Raw genomic sequence first — 13641 nt, 5'->3', positions numbered from 1 at the left:
TCGTGGGTTCCGGCGATTTTGTCATTTTTCCGGTGATTTCGGCTACCATTTCTTTATGGTGAGGTATTAAACTTCATCTATTCTTCATAATCTTCAAGTTGGTATGCTTGGTTTTTGCTTTCGTATTCGTTTTAGAGTTGCGTGTTTAGAACCCTAGAAACCCGGTTTTCTCCGATGAATTTGGATGGTTTGCGGTTAGAAATTGTTGTTGGCCTAGTTGTGAATAATGTTTCCCTTGTTGAGCTCTAGTTACCACGTAAATTTGAGCCTTTTTGGTTAAGGTTGAAATTTTGGGTTTTCAAATCCTTCACCATAGCTACCATCGCGTGTGGTGGTGCGTGGGACCGTCCACGAGTGTTGTCTAAATACCAAATACCTTCTAGTGACCCTATGAACCTATGTCTAGCTCAATTTCCCGAAATTCAATTGTTTGGTGTGGTGATCAAATTGGACCACCACTTATTTGTGTGATTGATGACAATCCGATCGTTGGATAGTCGTACAATTTTGTGAGCACAATAGTTATTAGTTGTTGGACCTTTGAGAACTTTCGGATCGGAAATCCGATGTGCGGATCTTCCGGATTGAATAACCTTAGACTGTTGACCTTAATGGACCTACCTTATCGACGGTTGACGTTCTTGTCAACGTGCTCTACTCTAGATTGTCGTTTACCTCTAGTTTGTTGTCGAGGTTTGATGGAGCTTAGTAGGGGTGGGTTCAAAAAACCGAAAACCGAAAAAAACCGAAAACCAAACCGAACCGAGGCCGAAAAAAACCGAACCGAAACTGTCAAACCGAACCGAACCGAATCTGACCGGTTCGGTTTCGGTTTTTGAGGTTCGGAAACTGAACCAAACCGAACCGAACCGATATATATATTTAATTTTTTTTAAAATATTATAAATAGTTTAGTCATACAATCATAACAAAACATACCTTGTTGCTAAGTTGGTTTCGGTGAACCTTTTCAAGCCCCAAGGCACGGGTTCGATCCTCCAGGATGTCTGAGATGTTTTTTTATTTTTTGGAGAACTTAACAAAACCCTTTAACCCTTTAACCCTAGCAACCATATCCATACCTTTTATTTTTTTTCATTCCCTTCCTCTCTCTCGTTCCTAGCCTCCTCTCCTCCAGTGTAACCCCAACCCAGCGCAGCCGAGCCTCCTCTCTCTCGCCGAGCCTCCTCTCCTCCAGATGTCCGATCGATGCCGGTGCGCAAGGACGACGAGGTCCAGGTCGTGCGTGGGACCTATAAGGGCCGCGAGGGCAAGGTTGTCCAGGTGTACCGCCGTAAGTTGGTCATCCACATCAAGCGGATCACCCGAGAGAAGGTGAACGGGTCCACCGTCAATGTCGGCATCAACCCCTCTAAGGTCGTCATCACCAAGCTCCGCCTCGACAAGGACCGCAAGTCTCTGCTGGACCGCAAGGCCAAGGGCCGCGCCGCCGCTGACAAGGACAAAGGCACCAAGTTCACCGCAGAGGATATCATGCAAAACGTCGATTGATTTCGATCGATTTCATTTGGGTTTGTGTTTTTGTTATTGAAATGAAATTAGCGACTGTCAAGTTAAGCACTTTAGTTTTGATTATGCTTTAATGGATTTGGCGTTTAATCTGATCTTCGATTTGAGAAAAAAAAAAATTTGGTTCTGCACTGTGATGCTTGCTTGTTCTGCACTCTCGCCATGTCTGCACTGTGATGCTTGCTTGTTCTGCACTCTCGCCATGTCTCGCCATGTCTGCACTGGTGATTAAATTCTGGATGAAGCATTTACATTTTTCGGGATGCTGGATGAAGCAATGAAGTAGCTGTTAATTGTTCTTTACAACCCAATGCCAAAAAGTACAGCAGTATGCAAACATAAGTTCATAACAGAAGGTGGAGTTTAGAAGTACTGAATCATATCACTTGTCTCAGATGTTTGTTTAGGTTACTGGACCTGTTTTTTTCTGTTTGTTTCTCGGGAAAATTTGCAGGCCCACCTGGTTTCATTTCTCTGGTTGTTGGATTTGCAAGGTAAAGTTTTCTGGGTTTTTACTTTGTTGCTCCAAAAGGGTCTTAGAAAGTCTAATTCTTTGAAACATTTATGTGGGTTTTGTTCAGTTGGTGGGTTGTAAATCTCTTATGGATAACATCTAAATTTTCATTTTTGGAGGAAAAAAAAAAAAAAAAACCGAAACCGAACCGAAAAAAAAACCGAACCGAAAAAAACCAAAAAAAATATGGGCCGAACCGAACCGAACCGAAATTTCGGTTTTGGCAAAAAACCGAACCGAAAAGAACCGAACCCAGCCCTAGAGCTTAGTTGGCTCATCACGATGACGTGTCGTTCCCAGTTGACGTGTGTCTCAATATATGTATTTGTGGCACCATATTGAGTTATACTTGTTTATTAAATGTGTTTTCTATTGAATTGTTATTTTTATTTTTAGCATCAATCTATGTTTATTAATTGTGAATCAACTGTAGCTTGGAAACGTTTATGAAAAGTGGTTAGATATGTATGATTAGTATGATGTGTATGATTGTTGTTATGACAATGTGATCCTAGAATCTTATTGGTTGTATTCTGTAGAACTTATATGCTTGTGTGACATATTAGTTGGTGGCCATGAAAAGTTGATGGTGTAGGTTACTACGTTGAAACTCATAGGGGTTGAGTTGTGTGTTGAATGTATTGCACCATGTAGCAGTGGTACATGGATGGTCCTGCTTGGTATATTCGCGATAGGAGACCATACACATTTTAGAGGTGATGATGATTAGTTGTACTTGGTACATTTCGATAGGCGATCATAATTTAGTTTAGATTCCGTTGAGTGATGGTCTGTAATCCTTTCTACTCCGCGATTCTATTGAGTGATGGTCCGAAATCGTATCTATTCGAATTCCGTTGAGTGATGGTCCGGAATCCTTTCTACTCCGCGAATCCGTTGAGTGATGGTCTAGAATCGTATCCATTCGGATTCCGTTGAGTGATGGTCCAAAATCTTTTCTACTTCGCGATTTTGTTGAGTGATGGTCCGGAATCGTATCCATTCGGATTCCATTGAGTGATGGTCCTGAATCCTTTCTACTCCGCGATTGCGTTGAGTTATGGTCCGAAATCCTTTCTATTCCGCGATTCCGTTGAGTGATGGTCTGGAATCCTTTCTACTCCGAGATTCCGTTAAGTGATGGTTCATAATCGTATCCTGATTTGGATTCCGTTGAGTGGTCCGGAATCCCTTTGGTGACTTGGTTCTTTGGATTTATTTTTAGCTTCAGAGATGTAGGCTTCGACCGAACTGTGTCGCTCTAGCCCTGCATTTTAGTGTATTGTACGTGTTATTATTTGGTGTGATTATTGGATGTTGTGGGATGTAATTTTTATGATTGTGATAGACCATTGACCAATGTGGCTATAGATTATTTTGTGCTTTGTCGATTGTCCCTTGAGATGATGGACGCGCTGAATTGTGTATTGTGTTGAGACATGGCGGTTTATGTGATGAATGTTCGAGTATAGTGAATGATGAACTGCGAATGGCTTGATTCCTATTGAGGGTACGTAAGCAGTCTAATGAGGAGGTTAGATGCAGCCATAAAGTATACAAAAATTTGCTATGTGAATCGACTCTCGAGTTGTGATTTGTCATATTCCGGAGGCGGGGTATGTTTGAGATACGGGTATTTGGTAGCATCACGTGTCAATCCTGGACGTATGTCGGGATCGGGGCGTGACAGATGCCCATAAGGTATAACGGATTGGATAAAATAGGAAGGATAGATGGGGAGAGAGGAAGCAAAAAGAACGAAAGGATGAAGGAGAAAGAAAGCAGCTAGAGCATCCATCGACCCTCACCTCGGCGAGGGCCGGCAGCAACGAAATCGACGGGTTGGAAGCTACACACACTAAAGGTGGGAAAGACTCTCAAGAAGAGAGAACAACTCTCACACTCAGAGAGAAAGAGAGATTTTTAGGACATTTAACGATCGTAGTCAAATTGGTTAAGTTTTCTTGTTTTGCATAGTGGTATCAATCGTGGGCATTAAGTCTTCCGTTCTCTCGCCTTCTCTCCAAAATTAACCAAAATAAAATTCTAGGCTTGTATTTCACATGGCGCTGGTGAATCGCACGATGGTGGTCAGATTGAGGTTAATATGCCTCTGTAAGTCTTCCTAGCCCTTGAAAAAGTGGGCTACCTTAGCGAAGCCACCAACTAGTTCCTTTTTATTGATTAAAAAATTAATACAGTTTTTGTACACAATATATCAATATTCCTTCTTTCCTGATCGTTACACGTTAACTAGAAACATCAAGTACTACTATTACATCAAAAAATTTTGCCTACAGGTTCAAAGTTGTTTTAATTTTCGATCACAAATTTAGATCTTGGGTTTAGTGAAGAAGTTTTCCATGGAATTTTTGCAGCTTTGCATACTGGAATTTGGGGAAGAATAGCTATTATATATATTAGATAATGCTAGAAAGACCAAAATTTTAAATCAAATTTGTAAGCAAAATGATATGTCACCAATAAAAAATAAGCATGTTATTCAATACTTAAGTAATAATCCAATTATCAACAACCACATTATTTGGTTTACAAAGTTTAATTCAAAAAATTTGGTGATTCGTCGGGCAAATGGGACAGGGCTATAATGAGAGAGAGATAACATTAAATTTAAATATAATTTTTTTTAACCACATTATTGGTAGCACATTGTGAGACTTAGCCCACCTCTTCACCCCTTTCGTTTGTTAAAAAAAAAATTGCATATTATTTTATATTTATAATTATTTTAAATGAAGGATTGATGATATAAAAAGAATTTAAAAAATACGATTTAATTAGGGTTATATTAGTAGGCATATGTCAAAATTTAAAGTTGATGGAGCACTTAGTACAATCGTATAGTGACATTTTTCTGAACTCGTAATTTGGTGATTCTTCGGGCAAAGGGGGTAGGGCTAATGAGATACAGAACATTAAATTTAACTTTAAATTTTTTTTTTTTGAACCACATTATTACTAGCTCATTGTAAGGCTTAGCCCACTCATTCACTCCCTTAGATTATGTCACAACCCGTACCGGAATTTCATATTCGTTGATATGAAATGACGAAATTGCCCTTGACGGTTGCTAAGGTACGTGTGGCGTTATTTGAATAAATACCTACTCTCCTAAAATCTTGGAAAATAATTTGAGTTGGATTAAAAGTTTGGTATGCATGTTTTGTGTGGTTAGGGATTTAAATAATTGGATTGTGTTGTTTTGGTTGGACCACACACGGGACACATACACTCTCTCCTACCCGTGCCATCTCTCTCTCTTCCCTCTCAGTTCACTCTCTCTCTCTCGAAACCGTACGGACAAGAACCAAGTACCCTCAAATCTTCACAGATCGAAGGTTCTAAGGTAAGAATCGAACTCCTCTTGAGTCCCTGAGTTCAAATATACTAATTTTAGAACTTAAAACCTTCGATATCATCGTGAAACCATAACCCCGAAAATGTGCACTGTTCATGCACACGTGAATTGTTGAATTTCAGGGAATTCTAAGCTTACGGTGAGCTTAGTAAGGTCATAAGGAAGCTCGGAGTGTTTAGTTTGAAGGTTTTGGACGTCGGGATCGTCGGGTTCGAAGTTGGCCGGTTTTCTTGGAATTTCTCCAGTGAGATTTTGTATGTTTTTTAACCTCAAAGTAGTGTAACGTGATTCTACACGCTTAGGGCTTCAATTTGATATAAAATGAGTGAAAAATGGTTGAGAAATGACGGAGAATAAGGAGATTGAAAAATCTCCAGTTTTCTGGCGACCGGCAAAACCAGTCCGACGATTGGAGGAAGAAGGTGACGCGTGTGGGGGCGCGTGGCTCCGTGCCCCTCCCGGCGCGTGGGGGCGCGTACAGCCTCGAAAAAATTTTCTAAAAATACCTCGACGTCCATGACGTCGAGTAGGTCACTATGGTATATTCATATACCCAAATTGAGAAGTTATTTCGAATTGTCGGTTGTGTGCTTTAATTAACGTTTTTATAGTTGTTTCGCATATAGGACGAGCGCATTCAAGGACGTCATGGGGGTTACGACCCTTCGCCTTACCAGTGAGTGGGCAGTTATTTTCTGTTATTACCTATATACTATTGATTTTCCCAGAAATTGAATTTAAATGAAAGTATGTTTTTAAAATGCCATACATGCATATTATGAATTATATGAATTAGTAATTGATGCATATATATGTGAAATTGTGTTGTGGATGCACAGGTGAGTATCAGGTGAGTTTTATGTTATTCATGTGAACTATTGATGATGTGAATTGTGTTGAGAGCTCAAAACATGCACCCCTGGTGTTAGTGCTTCTATTATTCACCCTGCACCGCACGCTCATCTTGGATCCAAGTAGATGCATATCGTACAGACCATTAGAGGGTTCCGACATGTCGTACAGACCATGAAAGGTGGTTCCGACTTGTAGGTGATTTTAGATTATTATACAGCTATTGATGAGAGAAGCACTAGAGTGTATTCTTACACCTTTCTTATCGTACAGACTATTTCAGGTAGTTCCGATTTATGTGCAGAGTAACGCCGTACATGTCACTGCGGTGACTCCGGTTGGAGTGGATATTGAGCTTTAGAATTAACCGTACAGGACCAACTGCAGGGTCTCCGGTTGATTCATTATTTCACTTGTTATATTGATACATCCTTATTCTGTTATTGACATTTATAGCATGGCATACTTTCTGATTTTTGATAAAGAATTGTGATTTGAGATATATGAAGATTATATGCATATTATGTTATTTTCTGGGAAAGTATACAGGTTTTACAGCGAGGGGTTAGAAATGTTATTAATTGAAATGTTTTCAAAAAGCTTTGTTTTACTGACCCACTCAATTTTGTTTTGCGCCCCTCCAGGTTCTAGTTAGCAGCGTTGGTGGCCCACGAGGATGCCCACGGCATACTGACAGACTTCATAAATGTAGAACTCACTTTCGGGTGTTGTAATTTAGTTATGGTCCTACTTGATTGCACATAGTACTTATACTCTGAATATGTGTGTTTCACACTTAAACTCACTCTAGCATGCCAGTTGGATACTATTGCTAGTATTTGGTTTTTATTCCTTCGTATTTTTCTTACCTATTGCTTCCGCGTCGCACTTTTGGTTACGTCACACTCACGTGACGGCCAGCACGTCTTGATTCTAGGATCGGGGTGTGTCAGTGTAGATGATATTATTTGTTAAAAAAAATTGCACATTTTTTTTTATATTTATAATTGTTTTTGTTTGTACCATACTTGACCAATCCCGAAACTACTGACCACCGGTCAACGTTATACCGTCAAGGACCCAGAAGAGTTTCCCTCCAACCAGGAGGCCAATCACAGTGCGACACATGTCGACATCAGAAGCCAATTATAGCGCGACACGTGTCAACATCAGAAGCCAATCACAACACGACACGTGTCAATGTCAGAATGAAACTTGAAACTCTCTTCTATAAATAGAGATCATTCTCTCACAATATTTCCTAATGTCATTTGTACTAAATCATCCACTAGTACTCACAAAATGAGAGCTTGAACTTATGTACTTGTGTAAACCCTTCACAATTAATGACAACTCCTCTACTCCGTGGATGTAGCCAATCTAGGTGAACCACGTACATCTTGTGTTTGCTTCTCTGTCCCTATCCATTTACATACTTATCCACACTAGTGACCGGAGCAATCTAGCGAAGGTCACAAAGTTAACACTTTCTGTTGTACCAAAGTCCCCACTGATTTTGTGTATCAACAGTTTTAAAAGTGGGATTGAAGATATAAAAAGAATTTAAAAAATACGATTTAATTAGGGTTATATTAGTGGGCATACGTCAAAATTTAAAGTTGATGGAGCATTTAGTACAACCATATAGTGACATTTCTCTGAACTCGTAATTTGGTGATTCGTCAAGCAAATGGGACATGGCTATAATGAGAGAGAGAAAACATTAAATATAACTATAATTTTTTTTAATCACATTATTGCTAGCCCATTGTGAGACTTAATCCACTCTTTCACCCCCTTAGTATAGATGATGTCATTTGTTAAAAAAAAGATTGCATATTTTTTTATATTTATAATTGTTTTAAATGTGAGGTTGAAGATATAAAAAGAATTTTTAAAAAATGTTTTAATTAGGGTTATATTAGTGGGCATATGTGATATGTCAAAATTTAAAGTTGATGGAGCACTTAGTACAATCGTATTGTGACATTTCTCTGAACTCATAATTTGGTGATTTTTCGGGCAAAAGGGTCAAGGCTATAATGAGAGAGAGAGAAAACATTAAATTTAACTGTAATTTTTTTTTAACCACATTAATGCTAGTCAATTGAGAGGCTTAGTCAACTCCTTCACCTCCTTAATATAGATGATGTCGTTTGTTAAAAAAAAATTGCATAATTTTTTTATATTTATAATTGTTTTAAATGTGGGATTGAAGATATAAAAAGAATTAAAAATACGATTTAATTAGAGATATATTAGTGGGCATACGTCAAAATTTAAAGTTGATGAAGTTCTTAGTACAATCGTATAGTGACATTTCTCTGAACTCGTAAGTAGTAGCGGAGCTACACTGGGGGCGATGTATACTCACAACCCCAATAACCCAGTGCTCCTCCTTGTATTTTGTTGTCGTGACCTCATAATTAGTTCAAAGAAGACCAATTCGGAAGGTGTAGGTGGAGCGATGCTAGATATTTTTCATACCATCCAATTGGAATTTGGCTTCATTTTTACTTCCTAATTCATGTGGGTTGGTCTTTGTTTGATCAGTTTGTGCACTACATATGTTCATCTTTCGCTTGCCAATTACATAACTCACTTAATTACGTCTCACATTAATTGTTTCAGCAACTGTCTTCTTATTAAGTCTTGAATTTAATCACAATTTAAATTATCATCATACCCTAGTAATCGTATCAAAGATGGAGTTTTAGTTTTCTTTTCAATGGATTGAATTGATCTTAATAATTGAGAATTGTAACGTAAGATATACAATGTGAGCCTTCTAACATTCTTCTAAGACTCATGGCAACCGACCACATATATTTTGTAATTTTTTTAATACAACTATATATTTATACTAAAGGGTAGGGAAATGAATTGATTGTGAACTCGTTATTCAAGAGATTAGAACTTAAAAAGAAATAACACTAGGCAGTTTTATTAAGTGAAATGTATTTGTACTTACAAGTAGCTTAATTCATTAAAAAAATTCTTGTGAAAAGCTTATTTATCATGACCTCATTATTACAAAATATAGGCTTCGTCATTGCTCGTAAATGAAAGATTTTATGTTCGATTATCGCCACAAATGAGAATTAAAAGCACATTATTATGATTAGTCAATTACAAGGTGCAATCTACTCCATCACCAGTTTAGTGTTTGTAATATTGTTTATTTAAAAAAAAATTATACAAAAAATTTAGGGAACTTTAACGAAAAGCTCCCAGTACTGTTTACTTTAATGAAAAATCACATTTTTACACTAAAAAAATCAATTCTGGTACTATTCACTTTACCCTTTATTTTATCTTTATCGTTAAAACTCAAAGTTTTCAAACCATTTTTATCAGTTTCTTAAAAATTTACGGCGAGCATAGCTTAAAGGAGTGTCGGTCGCTTGTAAATATGGACACGCGTCGGCATAATATGGAGGCCTTTCATCTTTTCAAGTGTATAAGAATCAAAGGACGGAAGTGAAACCTGTCGTCAACTCAATGGAATGGTACATTTGCCCGACCGCCCATAAATTAAATCCTAAGAGTAGTTCTACCGGGGAACCTTTAGACCAGCACCCAGCCAAATTATTGGCCCGGCACCCAGCCAATCCATTCCAGCCGAGCAGATAGGCTGGTACCCAGCCCAAGCTGGTCTCTAGGCCGGCTCAGAATGTGCTGAGCCCTTGCCCGGCCTACATGATGCCAGGCGATACCGCCACGTCTCCTTGAGCTGAATTCGAAGCTCTCTGCTTTCCTTCCACCACCACCCCAACTCGAGCTTCCATATCCAAAACCCTCCCTCTCGGTCTTGGGCTGTTGCTCGGAGTTGCAGCGATTGAATAGATCAGTGACGAAGTAGCTGACGTCATGGTCTGAATCGGAGGCGACGTCAGAGAACCAGTCGCAATCGGAGGAGCTCCGGGGATCGAGAGGATCGATGGCGAAGGGTTTGCAATTTTGGTTGGCGCACCAGTGGGTGAGGGGATCGGGGAGGAGGGTTGGGTGGGATTCGGGTCGTCGGGTTCGTTTGGTGGTTGCGGCTCGTGGGGTAAGGCCGAACTTGGCTAATCTCACATGGGTTTTGGTGGTTTGAAGAGAAGAAAAAGAAGAAGGGAAGAAAAAGTGGTGAAACTGTGCCTGACAGCACAGTTGGAAAATCAGGGAAGAAAAAGAAGAATGGAGTCCAGAGAGTACTTTCATAAAAATTATTATTTTATAATAAAAATTAATAATATTTTAATAAAATTGACTAGGCTATTTAGTTTTAGGGGTGGAGATGCCTTGGCCTATTACTGTTCATTGGAGTTTGTTACTGTTCACTTGAGTGGATAAATGCGCTGGGTGCTGGCGCAAAGTCCACAGGGGTGGACTTGCTCTAATGATTCACCGGCAACCAAAGGGTGGATCCCACTGCGGGGTCTCATTCAGCGTCGATTTTGTTTAAATAATTGCAAATTGAGGCCCAATTTGGCCCGAAGAGTCTCAATATGAGAACTGAAGCCCAAGACGGCCCAATGTCACGGAGTGGAACAAAATTGAGTATTGTGGGTTCATTTCAGTGCAAAAATTTCATGACCAATATTATCTAACAATCCAATTATAGATGGCCCATGTCTCTTAATTAGGGTTTAGGTGAATGCATAGAATTTTATGGCTCCAAGTTGCAACTTCCAACTTCCCTCTTTCCGCTTTATTATTACCGTGGCCCCATGCCACAGAATTTTAGGACTAATTTCGTGAGCTGCATGAGATTGGACCTTAGAGATATGATTGAATTGGCATAGACTTGTAACTCATGTATAAGGAAATGTTAGATACCTCACTTTATTGTGAATTCAGAATTCATCATATCCAGTTCTGAACATATCCCATTTTGACAAAACAAGCAACATACTGGATTCAAGTCTATTTTAATTGATCACAACATATTCCATCTGGCTTACTAAACGAAGCCTTACAATATTTAGATGGGGAGGGGGTGGTTATACACTGCCTTGCTCGTTTTTGCTTTTGTCTTCATCTTGTGCATTTTTTCTTCCAGATGGATTTGATCTGGAATTCAAACAAAATTAAAGGGATTTGTTTGCCGTGCATTATGGAGCTCTCTAGCTTCTAGAGTAGGTCGGGAAAAATAGGGAGAAAAAAGGGGGAGATGAAGAGCACTCTAGAAACCAAAAATAAAAAGATAAAACTAATAATTAAGTATTAAAAAAGATATAGATTAAATAGTATAATATTATAATCTGATGATTTATAAAAAAAAATATTAAAAAAAATATGAATTAAATAATATAATTTTAGAGTTTATTAATTATCCTGCTTTTTAGTCCGACACTGCATCAAACGCTTCACTAAATCAGTCTAGCTTAGTCTAGTTTAAATCAGTCCAACTTTATCCCTAAAACTAGTCTAATCCGAAATAGTTTGGTGAAACAAAAGCACCCTTAATGCACTACACGTGTGAGGGATTAGGCTAGTGCTTTGTGGGTATTGGCTTTCAAACTGGGCCTTGATTTTGTGATTGACATGTTTCTAGCATTTGGGTGGAGACTAATTAAGGTCTAGTTGAGCATCAGGTTAGGGTCTAGCATCTATGTACCTAGACGGGGTTAGGCTTGGGGCTATAGTCAGATTAGGCAGATTTAAGTAAATTTATTATATATCATATAAATGAGTGCTTATTTACACTTAGTAAAAAAATATAGTTGTATTGTGAATTTGGGTTTATTATTTTAATTACGTTGTTAATATATTACATACAAAAACATCACAATTTTAGTATTTTAGTGAATTTGATTGTATGAGATGAAAGTTCATGTGACTACGAGTTCGTAGTATTTTACGAAATATTTTTCAAAAAAGTGAATTTTAGAAAAAAAAATAACGGTGTCAAACATATGGTATAAAAAGTAGGGAACTTTAACGAAAAACTCCCGATACTGTTCACTTTAACGAAAAACCACATTTTTACACTAAAAAGTCAATCATGGTACTATTCACTTTACCCTTTATTTTGTCCTTATTGTTAAAACTCAAAATTTTCAAATCATTTGCATTAGTTTTCTTTAAAAAGTATTGGTTGAGTACTACATGAAAAGTTGGTCACGTGGAAAATGGAGAAAGAAAGTCTTCTTCTTCATTGGAACCAAGGTCCAAGAATAGCAAAACCATTATTTGTCTTCTCTGTCTTCCTCCGCGTCTAAAATTAAATCGTTCTTCTTGTTCTAAATCTTCTATTGCACAATATCTGCACAGCTCTAGTGGTATTCTCTCTTCCATCACCTGCCCAAACCGTTGGGTGATCATGGAGGTCCTCACAAGCGCTCATTCGAACTTTACCTGAGTTTGTGAATGAATATGCCCCTGAAAATATATAAATCCTAAAATGTAAAAACAAAGACAACTATACTTGCATATAGAAATAGAAAGGAAATTAAAAAGATCGAACCGTCACATATTCTCCGGTAACTTGCAATATATATGCAGAGAAAGAATTGAACACTTGGGTAATGTTTTTCCACCGTTGGATTTCCTTGACCTAGTACGTGAAATATTTTACAGTTATTTTAGTTGTTTTATGTAGCATGCATGTGTAACCTTAATTTGGAGGGTGAGGAATACCCTATGTACTATCATAAAGACTTAAGCGCTTTTCTGTAGCATGCATGTGTGACCTTAATTTGGAGGGTGAGGGATGCCCTTTGTACTACAATAAAGACTTAAAGCGCCCTTCAAAGTTGCGTATACGCATGCATGTGTGACCTTAATTCGGAGGGTGAGGGATGCCCGATGTACTATCATAAAGACTTAAAGCGCCCTTCAAAGTTGCATATACGGAGTGAGTGTGTGCATATGAAGAACTTTTATGAGATGTATAATTGCTGACCTGGCGTGAGCTAACATAACGAAGGATTCAATACTAATGAAAATGGAAAGAGATCCTCTCCGGATCTCTTCCACCAAGACCACTGAATCAAGTGATCCAGGTTTTTAAAATTTGATCAAACATCTAAAATTATTATAACCCTTAAAGGAGCCTTTGTTTTTAGCCGTTACATCAAATTTCAAAAATTCAGATCACTTGATTTGATGGCCTTGATAGAAGAGATCCGAATAGGATCTCTTTCCAAGGAAAACATTGGTTTACCTGCTAGATGTAGGACCTTCCTCATTTTCATCATCTTTACGTTACTTCGAGTGAAACAATGAACATGCATGCATGTTAATTAGGACACTTATTTAAGGGTTAATTTCAATTTATTATTCTTAAATTTCTTGATTTTCAACATTTAGTACATTAAGTTTTGTTTTTGTTTTTTTTTCATCATTTCAGAGTGGTACTTGAAGTCAAAATATTGGGACG

The 13641-nt window shown here is 38.1% G+C and overlaps 1 protein-coding gene across 1 annotated transcript; it reads left to right on the top strand.

Annotated features, from left to right (window-relative positions):
* The first annotated feature begins 1112 nt into the window (after positions 1-1112).
* LOC126619928 (60S ribosomal protein L26-1-like) lies at positions 1113-1625 on the top strand. Its single transcript, XM_050288370.1, has one exon. The coding sequence runs from the start codon at positions 1210-1212 to the stop codon at positions 1510-1512; it is 303 nt and encodes a 100-aa protein (XP_050144327.1). The 5' UTR covers positions 1113-1209; the 3' UTR covers positions 1513-1625.
* Positions 1626-13641: the final 12016 nt, after the last annotated feature.

Source organism: Malus sylvestris, chromosome 4 (genome assembly GCF_916048215.2).
Source record: "Malus sylvestris chromosome 4, drMalSylv7.2, whole genome shotgun sequence".
Lineage (NCBI taxonomy): Eukaryota > Viridiplantae > Streptophyta > Magnoliopsida > Rosales > Rosaceae > Malus > Malus sylvestris.
Note: the sequence above shows the minus strand (reverse complement) of the source record. Positions and strands in the feature narration are given on the sequence as shown.